The sequence below is a fragment of the Chiloscyllium punctatum genome, chromosome 16, assembly GCF_047496795.1.
Source record: "Chiloscyllium punctatum isolate Juve2018m chromosome 16, sChiPun1.3, whole genome shotgun sequence".
NCBI lineage: Eukaryota > Metazoa > Chordata > Chondrichthyes > Orectolobiformes > Hemiscylliidae > Chiloscyllium > Chiloscyllium punctatum.
This window is the reverse complement of record NC_092754.1, coordinates 1,335,476-1,355,820: the sequence shown is the minus strand read 5'-3', so window position 1 is coordinate 1,355,820 and position 20,345 is coordinate 1,335,476. Positions and strand designations below refer to the sequence as shown.

The following is a 20,345-nucleotide window of genomic DNA, read 5'->3' as shown; positions in this document are numbered from 1 at the left end:
TTTGATTTATTAATAACTTTGAGGAACATGGTAGATGTATCTTGTTATTAATTAAATGGGATTGTCAATAGGTTGATTTGCTCCAAAACTAAAAAAAGTAATTTGTCTCATCCTATACAGCCGTGAATAATCTCCCAGTCTCTCCATACTGCCAGGCTTTGTGGAATGAAGCTGATTCTACAGGCATTCTCAAAGTTGTGGAGGCAGGCGTTTAGTTAGGTTGGTTTTCTGATGTTGATGTTCAGAGCTTGATCCTGAAGAAAGGGCAGTGGTTTAGAGTGTTACTTCTCAGACATTTCACAGAAGAAACTGAAATGGCAAATGACCTACAGTTTGTCCCTCCCCCACTCACCCTGCCTCTCTCATCCCTGTGATGAATGGGGGGAGGAGGAGAGGAAATGGACCCAGCCCTAATGTGTCAACACAAAAACCTCATCCAGTCATCTGGTGATTCGTTTTGGCATTCTCTCCCACATCTGCCTGAGCGCACACAATCCACCCATTATCACCACTGCCCAGAATGTACGAAGAATGTACTCTCCATTCAGAAAGAAACACAGTTCCTTAACCTTTGTAAAACTATCATTAATATCCAGCATTGAAAGATTTCATTACTGAAGTGTTATGTTCACCCAGTGAATGAGCTGAATATATAAACACATGTTAAAGTCATCATCCTCAGGTTTTTAAGAAGGGGAACAGTGGATCTTCTCACTATGGGACCAGACTCTGTTCCTGGCAGGTATTCACTTGGAGGCAACAATGCTTTCTTCTGTAGACCATGGTCTTGAAAAACACGTACTGCAAAAGTTGTATGGAGGCTACAGGAAACAGTTACTTGCTGTAAAATCCATGTTTCTAGCCTTGAGTTATTTTGCCAGTTGTGAACAAGCTGCAGACCTGTTTATATCAGCTGGAAAAAGAGAATTAACCAAAGGATGCCAAAGTTCCTAATCCTATTGCAAACCCTTTCATTCTTATCCAATATTGGAAATGGAGATAAGTTTACTTGATCTAAAAATATTTTACATTTTGAAAGCTGCAAATAGTTATTTACATTTGAAACAGAGGGAGTATTCACAGGGAGTGACAAATTTGTGTGGAATTACGACAATCCCACCTCATAATTTCCTTGTTGTATCTGCCAAAATCCACACTTCCATACTTTGGGAATGCCAACTGTTCACTTCCCCAAGCAATCTCTGTGATTTGAAGTTGTATTTTAGGGAGGATTTTGCTACTAAAATACAAGAGATTCCCAACAGGATATGACTTCAAACTATTCCAAAAGATTAAAGTTAACCCAAAGATACTTTCCACTGTTTTTCTTCTTTAAACATTTCTTTGTCCTTTTATGTTGCAAATGCATGTGCCAATCGCTGACTTCATTACAAAGCTAGAATGTCAAAGAAATGATACAACAACAACTTTGTATACCCTTTAATGTCGTATACCCTTTAAGATAAGAAATACATCATGATTCCATAATGAAACTGTTCAGAAAGGAAGGAAGATCACCATACTGACTCAATAAAAATGATTCACTTATTTTTTTGAAACAATATAGTATAATGAAGATTATCTCAAATATTAATTTAGAAAACCGTGAATTTGGAATATCATGAACTATAGATATATAGGTATATCTTGGACATTTTGAAAAGAAAATTTGTAAGCACAGAGGAGATTGGCTACAGCAAGTGATGCTGTTACATTTTCAAAGGACACAAACCATTCAGCTGGTGTCATGGGGTCTATCACAGGTTCAGAGGTTGGTCACAACCTGGCTGATAAGTTTAATAAAGTTATTGAATTTGAACATAGACAGGCAGATAGATCATTTGAACATAGACAGGCAGATAGATCATTTGTTGAAGCAAGATCCTTTGCCCTCTTTCTTTCTCTGAAATCCCTCTCATCAAAGTCTGATTGAAATCCCACTGGAAGGCCTCATCACCACAAGTAGAGGAGTTCCTAAAGGGATCACCTGGAAGCTACCATCTCTGTATTTCCAGAAAAATTGAAATAAGCCAGCCATGACTGATCCAGGAAGAAATCCTAATAGCCACTCCTTGTGTGGAAAATGGCTTCAGCTACACAGCAGTACCTGGTGTAATCTGTGAATAATTCTTTTTGTCTGAAATTAACTGTTACGTTGCGAAAAATATACCACTCTGCAGAATTTTATACCTTTGCTTCCCAAGACTTTGGGATTGTATGTGGATAATTTACTTTTCAAGAAGGGTCATTGTATATATTTACATTGTTTAAAACTTTTGTTTATAAACTTCTCATTTTTGCTTGAGCAAGTTTTTTTTCTGTTGTAGTGAACTAGTTCCTTATTTGTTACATATCAATACATAGAATTGGCAATATCCCCTCCTTTTTTTAAATTCAAACTTTGTTATGGCCAGTTGAGGAGGGAGAGAAGAAAAGCAATTGGTTCCCCTTTTGGCATAACAATAGTGTGGGCAGGAAAATGGTAGATGGAATTCAACTCTGATAAGTGAAAAGTGATGTATTTATGGAGATCCAAGAGTAAAAAGGAATACATAATAAATGGGAATATACTGAGAGGGGAAGATAGTCAGAGATCTTGGTGTCCAAGTGCACAGGTCCCTAATGGGAGTAGTACAGTTTGATAAAGCACATGGAATGCTGTCCTTCATTAGAAGAGGGATAGAGTACAAAAGTAGGGAGATAATAATGAAATTGTGTAACATCACAACTGGAGTATTGTGTGCAGTTCTGGTCACCACATTACAGGATGGATGTACAGCTCTGGAGAGAGTGCAGAGAAGATTGACTTGAATGTTGCCAGGGCTGGAGAGTTAGCGCTACAAGGATGGATTGGAGAGGCTGGGTTTGTTTAACAATTTGGATAAAGGAATTGAATGCCATATCTCCAAATTTGCAGACAACACCAAGTTGTGTAGCAGTGTGTGCTATGAGGAGGATGCTAAGAGGCTGCAGGGTGACTTGGACAGACTGGCTGAGTGGGCAAATACTTGGCAAATGCAATAAAATATGGATAAATGTGAGATTATCCACCTTAGTCACAAACACAGGAGAGCAGACTATTATCTGAATGGTGGCAGTTTAGGAAAAGGTGAGGTGCACCAAGACCTGGGTGTCATGGTGGAACAGTTGCTGAAGGTTGGTGTGCAGGTGCAGCAGGCAATGAGGAAAGCTAGTGGCATGCTGGCCTTCTTAGTGAGAGGGTTGGAGTATCAGAGTAAGGATGTCTTGCTGCAGTTATACAGGGCCTTGGTGAGGTTACACCTGGAGTATTGTGTTTAGTTTTGGTCTCCCAGTCTGAGGAAGGGCATTCCTGCTATTGAGGGAGTTCACCAGACTGATTCCCGGGATGGCAGGACGGCATATGAGAAAAGGCTGGATCGACTGGGCTTGTACTCCTTGGAATTTAGAAGAATGAGGGGGGATCTCACAGAAACATATAAAATCCTAATGGAACAGGACAGGCTCGATGTAGGAAAAATGTTTCCAATGTTAGGGAGCTCCAGAGCTTGGGGCCGCAGTCTGAGAATAAGAGGTAAACCATTCAGGGCTGAGATGTGGAAGAATTTCTTCACTCAGAGAGTTGGGAATCTGTGGAATTCTCTCCCACAGGAAACCGTTGGTGCCAATTAGGTGAATTGGCCATGCTAAATTGTCCGTAGCGTTAGGTAAGGGGTAGATGTAGGGGTATGGGTGGGTTGCGCTTTGGCGGGGCGGTGTGGACTTGTTGGGCCGAAGGGCCTGTTTCCACACTGTAAGTAATCTAATCTAATCTAATCTAATTCATTAGATATATTCAAGAAGGAGCTGGACATGGTCCTTGCAGCTAAAGGGATCAAGGGGTATGGAGAAAAAATGGGAATGGGACACTGAGATTGAATAATCAGCCATGATCAATTGAATGTTGGTTCAGGCTTGAAGGGCTGAATGGCCTACTGCTGCACCTAGTTTCTATATTTCTATGTTTTCCTTGGAACAGAGAAGGCTGAGGGCTGATATGGTTGAGTTGTACAAAATAGTGAGGACTCTCAATTGAGAGTTGAGTGGATGGAAGGAACCTGCTTCCTTTGGCAGAGGGTTCAAACACCAGGGATCAGAGATTCAAGTTAAATGGCAGATAGGTTTTCCTCATCCTCTAATCTTTTTATGGAGAGGGTGGTGGGAGAGGCAGAGACCCTAAACTCTTTTTAAAAAGCATCTGCATGTGCTCCTTGAGTGCTGTATGATTCAGGGCTATGGACCATGTACCAGAAGATGGGATTAGAAAGGACATCTGGGTGTTTTGGGGTCTGCATGAACAAGATGGGCCAAATAGCCCCCTTCTGAGCTGTATCATTTCCATGGTTCTATTTCTTCTAACATTGAGCAAGCCAATATCTGGTTCAATAGAAAACCCTTTCTCTCACCTGTAATCAGAGCAGCTGTCCTGGTTCAGGAACAATAATCTGAAAGTAAATCACAACCATTCTTAACAGTTTCCTTTCCTATGTACTGTCTCCCTACGAAAACAAAATATCCCTTTTATGTCAAGGGATAAGATTACTCTACTGCCTTTGTATCTAGTGCATACTGGTTGAAGCTTGACGATGTAGCAGTGATAGTATGAATGCTGAGGCAGACTCCACAATACAGCTATTTATGTTAGTCTATGTATGCAAGAAAAATGTTTCATTAACCTCAAATCAAAGATAATGATTAAAATGGCAATATTGTAAAGATTGACATTTTGTTGCATATGGAGAGTGTCACTAACGACATTGAACATAATGCTTAGATACCTTAGGATTGTCAATGTGTCAATGAATTACTGAAAGAGTTTGCTTGTGCTGGGTGAGACACACAGGCAGAGATTTTGTAGGTATCTAAAGTTTATTTCAAGTGGAATAATTTAAGTATTAACAAAGCAAACATTGTAATATGACTTTTTTTGTACAAAATCTGATGATAAAGTTGAAATAAGTAACCTAAGTATTGCTGACAGAGTTAATTCATGCTGCTTCAACTCCTCTTCCAAACCAAATCAGCAGTTTGTTAAAAAAAAATGCAATGTGTTCTTATAATAAACGACAGTAAATGTTACTGAGATGGTCTCAGTGGACATTAATGTAGTGTGATGTGATGGGAATTCTGACAGCTCCTGTTAGGTGATTGTAAAACAGGCCTGTTTTCTGATAACAGAGACCTTAATCTCTGATTCATTTTGTAAAGGCCAGTCACTCAATAAAGCCACAAGGGGATATGGGAGAAAAGATGAACATTTATCAAAGTGTAACACAGTAACACAGGCAACAAAAGGGAGTGTGTGAAGCAAAAAGGTTTTATTTTGGTGATGTTTGAGAATGATTTACTTCACATATTCTTGGACCAGATGTGAATATAAGAGTGCTGCTTCCCAATAAGGTTTTGTATGTAACATACAAAATGATTTAAAGTCTGTCTACAGCACCTCTTTTCTTTAATAAAGAAAATGTCACCAGACAACAAACTTTGCTACAGCAGTCTGAAAGCTCTCTCAGTTCAATTTGCTCCTGGGTTGTTTGCAGTTGGTTTTGAGTCATATCATCAAAGACTCTGTGTAATAATCATTGTAACTTTGTTTGCCTAATGACCATTAAAGAACATTCCATTTTGCTACCTATTCTCATAATTGGAAGGGCGATTGTTTTGGAGTGTTTGATGTAAAGTGTTTTGACACAGATACATCTGGTCAAAGGTTGAACTGCAAAGTCAATCGCACTTTTCTTTCTGTTAACTTCGCTGCTGGAGTACGTGCATCGGTAGGGGAATGTATGTGTGGATATCTGGGAAGGGGTGTATATGTGTGGGGCTACCTGTATGCATGTGTGGGGAAGGGAGTATATGTGTGTACATGTGGAATCTTCCCAACAACCCCACCTATGGACATCGGCATTGGATATGTACAAGCCTCACTGCACAGCTCCGATCCAACTACAAGACAATGGTTCTGATCTTTTACACTGCACTCTGGCACGGACCTGCATCACTCATTCAAGAGCTACAGCAGATATTATTTGCACACAGCGACTAATTGGACAGTGTTATGGACCAGATCAAACCCCCTCAAAATGTATTAAGAATATATTCTAGACCAAACTTTCTCTAAGAGTTTTATTCCAGATGCAATTTGATTGGTCAAACTACCAGACCTGAAGCAAAATAATAGTAATAATTCATATACTATAATTAAAATATAGACAAAATAAAAATAAAATTATTGGATTAACTGTAACTCTATCAAAATGCTTAACAAGTTAATAACATCCCTGATGAAGGGCTTATGCCCAAAACACCGACTCTCCTGCTCCTTGGATGCTGCCTGACCTACTGTGCTATTCTGGCACCACACTCATCGACTCTGATCTCCAGCCTCACTTTCTCCTAATTTATATATTAACTATTACTAACTAACTGTTCCAACATAGTAACATCTTATAAACACGCCCTTGGCAAAGGCTAATGCAGTCAAATAGATTGTCTCATATGCAATTCTAGCAGCAGGAGGAGAACCCGAGCTTCTAGCTGTAACAGAGAGAGGAATGAGAGCTTCCACATCCAGCTTCAAGACCCCAGTAATTGCAAAAAGCTGAAGCTGAAAATCCTGGTTCTGTGGGATTTTGATCCCACCCATTCAGGCTGCTTCTATTGTTCCAAGTTAAAAAAAAAGTGAAAACCAAGACCACACAAGCTGTTTACTTTATTGGCTTTGGAGCAGACTGCCTAGTCTCTCTGTCTCAACCTTTCTTCATTTAAAAAATAGATTAAATAGACTCTTAAAGCCATTGTGTCATCATAACGGATTGGACCAGGCTGCAGCATCTTTGCTTGATGTTTTAGTGCTTACTCACTTTGGGTTCACAGCATCCCTGCTTTGTTTTGCATTTTTGCACATTTCCCTCCCTCATCCAGAGCTTCAAGGCTCATAGAACGTTTGTTTCCAGCTGCCTTTAGTGCAGAGACACAGCCAGTGAGCAGTCAAAGGGGTGGACGTGTTGATGTCCAACATCGAGTGATGGCATACCTGTGCCAGCAACTGATTGGACAAGGGCACGTGCAGTGAGCAGCCAGAGCTCATCATAAAAGGGAAGTACACAGTTTATCTCAAAAGAGCTCCCATTCAGCCAGGGGTCATGGAGACAGTGCATCAAGGGGGAGCTCTGATATCAGTGCAGGGCTTTGGCAGAGTCAGTCAGCTAGTTACAGTCAGGTTGTCTATACCTCAATAATCTGAGCCCTGAGGCTCCAATGCATGAGTGCTTATTTCAGGAAACTGTAAACATCAGTCAGGGTCATCTGTCCAGGTCAGTCAGATGAATGGTCTATCATGAGTCCTGGGGTCCATCCACAAAAAGTCAGAGTTATCAGAAACCAATGTAGTGGGAGGGAAGGTGGAGAGAGATTTCTAACCAACCTGTTCCAAGATGCTATTACACTCCTCTGGAGCAGGTGGGATTTGAACCTCAGCCTCTTGGCTCAGAGGTAGGGACACTACCACTGCCACACCAGAGCTCTGGGAAGGTGGTGATTCACTCATGGGAAATGGAGGCAGCTGAAAAGTAGGGAATAATAATAAAGGGAGGAAACTCAACATAAGGAGGGGAGGAGAGGACAGCGTATGGGAGGAAGTGGATCAATGTGAGGAGGTGGTGGGTCTCATTAACAGTCAGCACCAGATGGAGGGATACTGAAGTCCTAATTGGATCTACAGGGCAGTTAGAGCCAACCATGTTGCTGTGGCTCTGGAGTCACATGTAAGCCCAGACCGGGTAAAGACAGAAGATGTCCCTCCCTAAAGGACATGAGTGAACCTGTTGGATGTTTTTGTTAATTGATAGTGGTACATGGTCACCATTAGACTAGCTTTTATACCTTTTTTCATTGAATTCACATTGCACATCTACCATGGTGGGATTCAAACCCAGACCAGCCTTCGAGGCTTCTGGATTATGAGTGAAATGACCACAGCGAAGGCAGAAACCTATAACATAGGAGCAGGATTAGGCTATTCAATCTTTTTCCTCAATCACTTCCTGCGGCAAAGAATTACACAGGCTCACCACTCTCTGGGTGACGATATTTCTCCGCACCTCAGTCCAAAATGGGCCTACTCCATATCCTTAGACTGTGACCCCCCCCCACCCCGCCCCGGTTCTGGATTCCCTGTTCATTGGGAACAGCCTTCCTGCATTTACCCTGTCTAGTCCTGTCAGAAATTTGCAAATCTGTATAAGATTTCCCCTCAATCTTCTGAACTCCAGTGAATCTAGTCGTAAGTGATCTAGCCTCGCTTCATATATCAGTGACACTATCCCAGGAATCAGTCAGGTAAACCTTCATTGCACTTCATCCATGACCAGAACATCCTTCCACGGCTACAGAAACCAAAACTGCACACAGTATTCCAGGTGTGGTCTCACCAAGTCAGTGTTTAATTGCAGCAAGACATCCTTACTCCTGTATTCAAAACTTTTCGTTCCAAAGGCCAACATCCATTTACCTTTTTCCCCACCTGCTGCACCTACACGGTTACTGTCACTGTCTGGTGTATACGGACACCCAGGTCTTGTTGCACCTTCCCTTTTCCCAATCTATCAGCATTCAGAAAATAATCTGCCTTCGTGTTTTTGCTCCTAAAGCAGATAAGCTCACATTTATCCATATCACACCATATCTATCATATATTTCCCTACTCACTCTGCCTGTCCAAATCACACTGAAACATCTCTGCATCCTGCTCACAGCTCACCTGCTCAACCAGCTTTGTGTTTTTTGCAAACTTGGGAATTCTATATTTGGTTCCCATCTTGTAATAATTAACATTTATGTGACTAGCTGGATGCACACATTGTCCCCTGTGGTACTCACTGGTCACTGGCTGCCACTCAGGAAGTGGCCCACATTTTGCTATAGTTGGTGTCCTGCCTGCGAGGCAGTTCTTTGTGCATCTCAATACACTTCCCCCTCCCATGCACTGTCACCACAGGATAAAGGTCCCTGCTGCACATTAAAATAAGGAGCTAATACAAATCTTAAACAGAGTTAATGTTCGATATTGCATCACACACTTAAATCCAAGGATATTGAAACTGAGTAAGTTTGATCATAACAGCAGTCTATTGCTGATTGGTCAGCTGAAAGTCAGAATATCATCGAGGGGGCCCTCACTCTGCAATGATCTATACATCTGCACTGAACAGATTTATAGCAAGATAAGTCCTTCCTTCCAATTGTAATGGAAGAAAGAGACAGGATAATTTAATGTCATCAGTGATATGAATGGTTATTCACCTGCAATCTAACTGCAAATATAGAACAATGAAAGTCCAAAAGGAAATGTATGAACGTTGTGATATGTCTTTCTGGCTGTGTAGCACTACGAGGTCAAATGGTTCGACAGTTACAATCAAATCCAAACACCTGCCTGAGGATGTAAACTACACTGAAGTCATCAAATTCAAATACCTTACAGCTGGGGCACCTTGATTAAAATAGCTTCGCTAATTGATGCAAAATAATCCTTCATCACAGTTCTGATGAAGAAATTAAATTAAAAATTAGAGTGCAGCATTAAAGTCAACCTTTGGAGCTTTGAAACATTCTGAGAAAGGGAGGAGGGGTTAGTGGAGGACCACTTTCTGTTCTGTCTCCTCTGTGTAGATGTCCTCTCATCATCTTGGCAGCATGGCCCATATCGACTGTGTAATCCCCGGTGCCAGTTTATAAAGGGTGGATATAACCCTGAGCATGTATTCATTAGCTCCTCAGGTAAGTACAACTGTAACAATTTATTTCATTGCTAAAAAATGGCAAGGGTTGAGGGGAGGGGTGCATGGGTGATGTCAGCATATACAGAGAATAGGTCACAGCACGTGTTTTGGCACCAAAAAGTATCCTCCTAAGAGATAAATCAACTTTGAATCCATGATCTACACCAATATTGACTCTTGACACTTTTACTTGCAGAAACAGTACTTGCTTGAATTTATTTTTTATTCAAGAGCTATTGATTTAGACAAATCTGAAGGTCATTGGCAACGTAGCAGCCACCTGACTGTTCTTCACGCCTGTGCTGGTCCCAGTTTGATTCAGTAACAGGCAAATAGATGATCCAGCTCAGATTCTTGAATCTGATTACTGCCCGTTGCATTTATGTGGAGATTGGATAGAGCCCGATTCAAGTTCAAATAGCATCCTGACATGGAATGATTTGTTCACAGTTACAGAATGACCATTTGTAGCAGAGCACGGCGGGTATCAAAACCTACATCTCAGCCTGTACCCGAATCTCTGTAAGTAAGAGATGAAAATGGTGACACCATTAAGAAAATTGAAAAGTAGTTTACTCGGTCATTCTTTGCTTGGTTCGAAAGCTGAGCTTTACATGAAGCTGTAGTTATTGAAGTTTTCTTGAGTTTCGATCATTTAACATTAATGTTACAGAAACAGAAGTATGCAGATGGCCCGCTGCCCTTTTCCATCACTAGACAATAGCAGAAGTACAGATTGTTGGTTTATATTTTTGAAACAAGTAGCTAAGATTTTATTTCATCCATTGTAGAGATTTGTGCATCGTTGGGCATAGCATAAGGAAACATCCGAGTGGTTGCTGCAGCATTTGAGAGCAGTCAGAACTATAGGTCTGGAGTCGCATGGAGGCCAGACTGGGTAGGGACAGCAGATTTCCCTCCCTAAAGGACATTAATGAACCAGATGGGTTCTTAATAACTTTGCACTTTCATGATCACTACTCCTAATAATAGCTTCATTTAAAATTCCAGATTTGATTTCAACTTGTATCTCTGGATCTTAAAATTTTATTGTTCTAGTCCTATAACATTATAGTGCTAAAAGATCACTATTACACTAGCCTTTGAACATTATTAAACTAGTTCTCGAACATTATTACACAACACCACAAGATTATTACAGTGCTTCCACTTGAATAAATATATTTTGCTGAATACAAAATGAGGTAAATGAAAAGAAGAATAACCAGGATAAATGATCAGGAAGATATTGCATTAGGTTAACAGAGGTATGGAGTGAAATATTGAGCAGTTTTACAATTATATTTGCAACAAGTAAATTAAAAAGATTGCAGTACATTAAATCTAAAATCACAAATTGACTTAATGTTAAGTAATTCAAGTATAGCAAATATATTTCATGAATTCTTCCTTTTCAGTGACTTGGGATATTTCCCAGTCCAGAAGTTGAATTTCCAGGAAGGCAGCAGCAAGAAATAGAAACTCCAAACAAAATAATCACTGGTGACCTAAAACAATATCGAAAAATAGCCCACGGTTTAGAAAAGGTTACTCCTAGGTAATGTGCAATGTGGTCAACAGATCTGATCACAGATCTGATCACAGATCTGATCACAGATCTGATCTTGCTCTTGACGCTATTTCCAAGAAATGGGAGTAGTGGCAGAGATTTGGAAAGTATGCAACACACTATAAATCTTTACAAAAGGGCAAAGAGATGATTGAGTAAATTCCAGGCCAGTAAACCTGATGCCTGTCTTCAGGAAAGGATTAGGATGTATTCCAGAAGCAAGGGTAGTGGGATAAATGGCAAGAGGGAGTGGGCATTGATTTCAGTGAGAGGAGCTTCATTGAATATATTCAATGGAGTTGGCTGCAAAAATGATCAGTGCTCCTTGCTGCAAAGAGAAATTCTGAGATGGTGATATATTTAGATTTCTGGTAAGGTTTTTAGTGTTGAACCATGTGATTGATGAAATCATGCAATTGGAGCCAGATTTCTGAGTGGAGCCAGGAAAAGCAAAGGTTGATTATGAATGAAGGTTATTTTTTATCATGGCAAGTGGCCATTGGTGGGGTTCCACTGGGCTCTGTGTCAGACCTATAATGTATATACACCTGAAATGGAGTGGGGAACAGGATCAGTTTGAGAAAAGTCAAACCAAACACAAGTGGACTTGTACAGCTTGGCAAGATGGATTGATTACTACAAAGTAGCATTTAATAGGGACAAGTAGAGGGTAATGGGATTGGCTAAGATAAATAAACCAGGGAATATCATTCTAACAGCAAAAGGCAACACAAATGAAGGGCCAGGACTCTGCTGTGCTGTCAGTGAAACCAGCTGCACATGTGAACAAGTAGCAAAGCAACTTGACTCAGTCTTGAAGTGTGCAGCTTAGAGAACAAATCCCAGGAGATGATCGTGCATCTCTACAAGACCCAGGTACGGCCAATGCCTAGAATAGGGACAATCCTCTTTACTCTGTACATTAAAGTAAACTTGCTTCAAAACCCATTTTGTTTTTCTGCATTGAACTGATATGTGGCTTAGTGAATGATAACCAATGTTAACAATAGCATTTCATTCAGCAACTTGATATTGTGGACTTTGATTAAATAAAATTATCAAGGTCACAAGCCTCAAATCTCCTGTGGACATAAGGGTTGAGTTAACAATGATGAAAGTTCCAGTGTCTGCCTGAAGGTGGTTGGACAGGTCCCACTGAATTACAATAAAGGGAAGAAAGAAAACAGTATAAATGGATTGCAATGAAAAAGATAAAATCCCTGCAAATACAGCCACCTCCGGTTTAATGTGACACAGTTTGATGGAACATGGGCTCTTTCTTCATGGCTTCAACACAGCAGAGGAAGCCATAGGCACTTTTCCAAGCTCATCTTGGCAGAGTGTTCTGGTTACCATGAATCATGTCTGAGTTTCTGATCTGTTTTACTTCGCTCTCTGGCCAATTTTGTTTCTCACACTTCACCCACAAGAACACAATGTTTAATCTTTTACTGAAATGCACACAAACAAAGATGGCACTGTAATTCAAAGTGTGCAGGTTTCCCACTCTCCAAGAAATGAAAGGTACAGATAGAAAGGAAAGACTTGCATTTATATAGCCTCAGAATATCTCACAGGGCTTTGTGACCTGAGCTTTTATGAGATGTGAAATGTACTGAAGTCATGAACAGACAGTGTTGTTGGCATTCAGTGAATGCTTGTCAGTCTGGCTTCCTGTTTCTGTTACTATTTGATTTTGATGGCTGCTCTTGTGTTAACTAGTCTGAAACATGAGTTATTGGAATTTGCCCCATCATAGATTTGAATCATAAATATATTAAGCAATGGATTAACCTCATTGAGATTGGAGGTAGAGTTAATCACTGGTTACAATAAGCTGATGGCGAATTCTTGAGTATCTATCGTCTGAGCTGTGACTATTGAAGGTGGTATTTCTTGAACTCTGACGATGTGACTATTGAAGGTGGTATTTCTTGAACTCTGACGATGTGACTATTGAAGGTGGTATTTCTTGAACTCTGACGATGTGACTATTGAAGGTGGTATTTCTTGAACTCTGACGATGTGACTATTGAAGGTGGTATTTCTTGAACTCTGACGATGTGACTATTGAAGGTGGTATTTCTTGAACTCTGACGATGTGACTATTGAAGGTGGTATTTCTTGAACTCTGACGATGTGACTATTGAAGGTGGTATTTCTTGAACTCTGACGATGTGACTATTGAAGGTGGTATTTCTTGAACTCTGACGATGTGACTATTGAAGGTGGTATTTCTTGAACTCTGACGATGTGACTATTGAAGGTGGTATTTCTTGAACTCTGACGATGTGACTATTGAAGGTGGTATTTCTTGAACTCTGACGATGTGACTATTGTAAATAAACCAATGTTCAGGTTTTACTGAAAGAAGTTGAATCGTTGAATCACATTCCAAGTCCTGCCTAAGAATTCATGGGTGTTTTATACTGGAAAACTACAACAACTTGCTATTGATGATAATGTCTTAATATTGGAAAAGATAAACACTTCTTCCATTGATTTGAAATAATCCTATTTTTGATACTAAGCAGACGACATAATCAAACCACCTTAGCAAAAGGATAATTGGTTACAAATAGGGGTCTATTAACTGCCATTAAATGGTATCATGACACTTATGTTCCTTTTGCTGTGACCCACTCTGCTCAGGTGGTGGCCTCCTGTTACTGATGTGAAGCTTCATGAGCATCAGTAAAGCTTAACCAACATTAACATAATTCTACCTGCTCCAGCCCAGCAATGTGGGAACCCTGAGAAGGTTCTGGTGCAGTCGTGGAGATAGTGGGTGCAGTGTCACGTCAGTAACCCAGACACCCTGGCATTTTCTTCACATTCATTCATGGCATATGGGCATCACTGGCACAAACAGCATTTATTACTCAGAGGGCAGTTAAAAGTTAACCATATTGCTGTGGTCTGGAGTCACATGTAGATCAGACCACATAAGGATGGCAGATTTCCTTCCCTAAAGGACATTTGTGAACCATAGAGTCATAGAGATGTACAGCATGGAAACAGACTCTTCGGTCCAACCCATCCATGCCGAGCAGATATCCCAACCCAATTAGATTAGATTACTTACAGTGTGGAAACAGGCCCTTCGGCCCAACAAGTCCACACCGCCCCGCCGAAGCGCAACACACCCATACCCCTACGTCTACCCCTTACCTACACTACGGACAATTTAGGAAAGCCAATTCACCTAACCTGCACATTTTTGGACTGTGGGAGAAAACCGGAGCACCCGGAGGAAACCCACGCAGACACGGGGAGAACGTGCAAACTCCACACAGTCAGTCGCCTGAGGCGGGAATTGAACCTGGGTCTCTGGCGCTGTGAGGCAGCAGTGCTAACCACTGTGCCACCGTGCCGCCCAATCTAGTCCCACCTGCGAGCACCCAGCCCATATCCCTCCAAACCCTTCCTATTCATATACCCATCCAAATGCCTCTTAAATGTTGCAATTGTACCAGCCTCCACCACATCCTCTGACAGCTCATTCCATACACATACCACCCTCTGCGTGAAAAAGTTGCCCCTTACGTCTCTTTTATATCTTTCCCCTCTCACCCTAAACCTATGCCCTCTAGTTCTGGATTCCCTGACCCCAGGGAAAAGACTTTGTCTATTTATCCTATCCATGCCCCTCATAATTTTGTAAACCTCTATAAGGTCACCCCTCAGCCTCCGACGCTCCAGGGAAAACAGCCCCAGCCTGTTCAACCTCTCCCTGTAGCTCAGATCCTCCAACCCCTGATTAGATCCTGGGGATTTATACACTTTTAACCGTTTCAAGACATCCACCACTTCCTCCTCTGTAATCTGGACATTTTGCAAGATGTCACCATCTATTTCCCTACAGTCTATATCTTCCATATCCTTTTCCACAGTAAATACTGATGCAAAATATTCATTTAGTATCTCCCCCATTTTCTGTGGCTCCACACAAAGGTCACCTTGCTGATCTTTGAGGGGCCCTATTCTCTCCCTAGTTACCCTTTTGTCCTTAATGTATTGTAAAACCCCTTTGGATTCTCCTTTGAAAAGTCTGGATCGCTTCTAAGCAACTTGTCCAAACTGTCACTCCAAACATTTGAGGGAGTAATTTGAACATAACTTAGTTGGCGAAAATCGCACAGGACCAACTGGAACGTGGTGGTTGGTTGTTGCTTTCTAAAAGTGTACAACTGAGCAGCAGGTAAACAAGTGTCGTACCTGATCTCATCACTTTATCACAACAGGTGAATGAACACCTGCAATCATTACAACCAAGCTCCAGATAGGGCTTTCCCCAAAAATCAACAATAGTTTCATAGTCATCATTAAACTCTTATTTCTAAATTTCTATTGAATTCAAATTCCACCATCTGTCATGGTGGGATTCAAACCTCAGTCCCCAGAACATTATCTGGGTCTCTGAATAATAATACAGTGGTAATGTCACTGGCCATCAGATCTCAGGCCAGTGTTCTGGAGACAGCAGCTGATGAAATTTGAAATTGATTCATAAAATTTAAGTTGGAAAACTATCAATGACTGTTATAAAACTTGTCTGATTTGCTCATGTACTGGAGGGAAGGAAATCTGTTCTTACTTGGTTGAGCCTCTCCTGGTGATTCTAGACCCACAGCAATTGCCCTTTGAAATTGGTGACCAAGTCACTCAGTTCAAGGGCAATTAAGGACAGACAATAAATCCTGGCTCTATCCAATGATGCCCACATCCCATCAAAGAATTTTTTTAAAAAATCATCATCCCCACCTGATATCCACTGCCAGGATCACTGGCTTCCTGATGTTTTGTGGGGAGGGGGAAATGGGGGAAGTGTGACTACATCGAGGATGACCCCACTCCTGAGCAAAGAGAAGCTGAAGATTCCCACATCATTATTCAGAGATTGGAGCAGCTTGTTCAGAAACTAGGATCTTGTGTGACAGAGCCTTTTAGAGATGGGTTGCTTGGATAAACTGGGAAATTACATTACTGCATCAAAGGCAACCATTTAAAGAAAGATTCCAGGTAATCCAACATGTAAGACGAGAAAACATTTTGTGCCTGATCAGGAGTCACCAAATTGAAAACATCCCTTCTGTATCTCTCTGCACTGTTGCTGCCAGACCTGCTGAGTTTCTCCAGCAGTTTCCATTTTAGTTCCTTATCCCACATGAGGACCCTGAGAAACAAAGCTGGTTATGTTCATGTGCAGGTTCTCAGGGTTACACTCGGTACATGACACCAAGAATGGAAGAATGCCCCTTAAAAGCCAACCCATGCCTTTGACCCCCTTGTCCCCTTTGACCCTCTTGTCCCCCACCTTTGTCCATAGCCCTCTCTTACTCACCAGTAGGCAGGGTTCCTGGTTGATCCTGGGCCTGGGGTTTGTAGTGCGGGCAGCTAACCCCACACCCTCAAGGGGTTAGTGAAGAGCCTCAGGTCTATCATTGGCCAGTAACTCCCGATGTGTGGAATTTATTTGCCCCGACTGAGGGTTGGCCTTCCCCAAAGGAGATGATGAACCAGTTTTGTACATTATTTTTTAATGAACCTGATCAGGGATGTTGTGGCACATCTCTGGGGCAGGTGGGGCTTGAACCTGGGTTGTCTGATTCAGAGGTAGGGACATTACCAATGTGCCACCAGAACCACCACTGTCACCTGCTCAGTACCAGGAAGTGAGACCACTGCTGCTTGGGTGAAGTTCCAGCCTTGAAAAAGATATTTCCTGAGGTAGTGCCATTGCAAAGTGATGGATTGTGTTTGATATTATTATAATATTATTCACGTCTCTTTGTATCTGGAAGATTTTCAACATTCTGATGTAATAAAGTTCAGGATGACCCAGATGCCTCTTTCTGCCCCAAACTAATCCCAATCCCATCTTTTTCCCCTCACCCCGATCTCCCCTTGCTCCATCTTCCCCACCCATCTTCATCTCCACCCCCACGCCTACCTCTATCCCTATTCCAATCTCCCACTCCCATTTCCAACCCACCTCCAACCCCAACTCCGAACTCCAACCCCAACCCCCAACACTACCTTCCTAAAACCATAAGGTATGGGGGAAGAAGTAAGCCATTCTTTTACTGATTAAAAATCTGTCTTTCCCTATCCCCAACTCCCTTGCTCGCGTACCATACCTCCCTTCACCATCTCCCCCATCCCTCACCCCATCTCCCCCATCCCTCACCCCATCTCCCCCATCCCACACCCCATCCCCCCATCCCACACCCCATCTCCCCCATCCCACACCCCATCTCCCCCATCCCTCACCCCATCTCCCCCATCCCTCACCCCATCTCCCCCATCTCTCACCCCATCTCTCACCCCATCTCCCCCATCCCACACCCCATCTCCCCCATCCCACACCCCATCTCCCCCATCCCACACCCCATCTCCCCCATCCCACACCCCATCTCCCCATCCCTCACCCCATCTCCCCCATCCCTCACCCCATCTCCCCCATCCCTCACCCCATCTCCCCCATCCCACACCCCATCTCCCCCATCTCTCACCCTATCTCCCCATCCCTCGCCCCATACATCACCCCATCTCCCCATCCCACACTCCATCTCCCCATCCCTCACCCCATCTCCCCATCTCCCCCATCCCACACCCCATCTCCCCATACATCACCCCATCTCCCCATCCCTCACCCCATCTCCCCATCTCCCCCATCCCACACCCCATCTCCCCCATCCCACACCCCATCTCCCCATCCCTCACCCCATCACCCCCAGTCCCTCCCCCAGCCTCTCCCCTCCCCTCACCTAGTCTCTCAGCCCATTTCCCCCAATCTCCCCTATTCCCTCACCCCATCTTCCCCCCACCCCATCTCTCAGCCCATTTCCCTCAATCTCCCCTAGACCCTCACCCCATCTCCCCCCCCTCTCTCAGCCCATTTCCCCCAATCTCCCCTAGTCCCTCAACCCATCTTCCCCCTCCCCCAGTCTCTCAGCCCATTTCCCCATTGGACAGTTGGCTGGTAAAGAATTCCCAAAGTCAGGAATGAGCCAGATTCATTGCCCTTGGCTCTCTGTGGGGGTGATGGTCCAATCAGATCCTGGAATACGGAGGGTGGGGAAATTGTCGCTGGGCTCCCTCTCACTGATTGGATGATTTAATGGGAATGGATTTGTAGTAAACCTCAGTGTCGGGGGGACACCTTCACAGGAGGGGAGAGCACGGGCAGCCAGAGACTGTCCTCGCTGGGTCAGTCCCCAGAATAGTGTGTGAATCCATGGACCGCAAATTCCCACACAGCAGCTGTGTGTTAACCTGAGTCCTACCAGACGGTCTCTATTAGCCAATAGCACACATCATTACTCATTAAACATTTCAAACAAAGTGTGAGAAAGCGAGAGAGAGGGGAGGGGGCTTGTCTTGAGGGAAGATGTGGAGGATTAATTCTCCGCTCCATGTGATCTTAAACCCTTATTGTGTGTGCAGTCTATAGAGCCATGTTCCCTCATCATCAGCCGTGGGACTGCTTGATCTTCCTTCTCAAAGTAATGTTGCCTCCTGGAGGAGAGTGACTGAGAGAGGGTAGGCTCTTCTGTTTCTCGCACAGCTTTTGTTGGGGAAGGCTGCTGCTCTCGGCGGACGGTGGCTGCGCCTGGATTCACTGTGGAGTCTGTGCAAGTTGACAGTATACTTCAGCAGCTGCAGCAGGCAGCTCAGAGGAAGAGAGAGAGAGAGTGAGACAGAGATATCCGGAGAGAGAGACCCAGTCCAGGCAGGCACCATTGAGAGCTGCTGGCATGCCTGCCAGGAATATTAAAATCCGAGCTCTGGTCATCTTAATCAGCCTGCTTCACAGAACAAGGAGGAAGAAGTCCCTAAGGTACAGCTGTTTGTTTTCTCTCCTTACTCCATTCTTTAGTTTGAAATGAAAGTTCCTGGGACTGACTCAAAGCTGCAAATGACTAAGTGAGGGGCGCCAGCAGCAGAATGAAAACACACTGTGCTTCTGTGTTCCTCGCTGCAAGATACAGACCTTTTGGAGATTTATGTTTAGTTTTCGGATTGAAAACTGATTGGCTGTATCAGAGGGAATCACATGGGGACATTCCCAACCACGCATTGTGCAAGCTGGGTTGACTACTTCCTAACCATAGAGCTTGCTTATTTATAACACATGATATTTAGTGTTTTATTGCAAGGTGTATCCTTTAAAAAACAGATGCTATTCTTTTAGTGGAGAAGTGTAAAACTGGCACCGTTGCACATGTTAAGCAGAACTAATCACTTGAGTTACAGCTGACTGCAGAGTTCAGTGAGTTCCTGTGCCCTGCGCTGCCTTAGTTTCTCAACATGAGGGAAGAAACAGACCAGGGAACCCTGGCTGATCCCCTTATGGAAAAGGGGCAAGCTGCAGCTCCCAGGTCACCAACCCCAGCAAGAGGTGAAACTTGGAGTCCAGCTATATTTTTTGAACTGACAGTCTGTTTGTGTGGTTGTTCTGACTGACTTAAGCTTCACTTCCATAAATATAGTGCCTGAAGCTGGGACAGTTGCTCTTTGTCTGAAATCTTGTAACAAGAGCTGCGTTTGAAAATAGCAGTGGTGCTGAATAAATTTTAACAGGAAGATGAAAATATTTTTCGTACCTAATTAAAGTTCTGGGACATGGAGAAACATTTATCTCGCTGAATATTTTGGCAAGTGAGATCTATAACCAGTTCCTGTGGGTCCCACAGTCACCAGTACAAGGTGTGAACTGAACTACTTCACGACCAAGATGACAAGGCTGCAAGGAAGCAGAAAAGCTTGTGTTTTAAAGAAGCGACCAGGACAGCTTTTCCTCTAGAGAATAAAAACAGCTTAGAAATAGTAAAACAAAGAAACATGAGGAAAATTGAGTCTGTATAGAAATTTTGTGAAAATGTTCTATTGTTTGCTTGACTTCTTTATAAAAAACTTATTGAAGATAAAGGGATTAATTTAATGGTGAAATAGATGTTTGTGCTTCA

General features: G+C 42.7%; 1 protein-coding gene across 21 annotated transcripts in view; it reads left to right on the top strand.

Moving 5' to 3' along the window:
- The window catches only part of rap1gapa (RAP1 GTPase activating protein a), a 558,062-nt gene that overhangs the window by 351,693 nt on the left and 186,024 nt on the right, over positions 1–20,345 (top strand). Inside the window, exon 1 of one of the 21 annotated variants that reach the window (XM_072585953.1) lies at positions 7,127–7,130. The exons of 19 other annotated variants lie outside the window; for them this stretch is intronic. Coding sequence is in view for 1 of the 2 variants with exons in the window: in XM_072585935.1 (XP_072442036.1) it covers positions 19,134–19,216 (83 nt within the window). In the remaining variant the exon portion in view is untranslated. Of the gene's footprint in view, positions 1–7,126; positions 7,131–18,812; positions 19,217–20,345 lie in introns of those variants that run through there. One more of the 21 variants, XM_072585935.1, reaches the window with a different exon arrangement.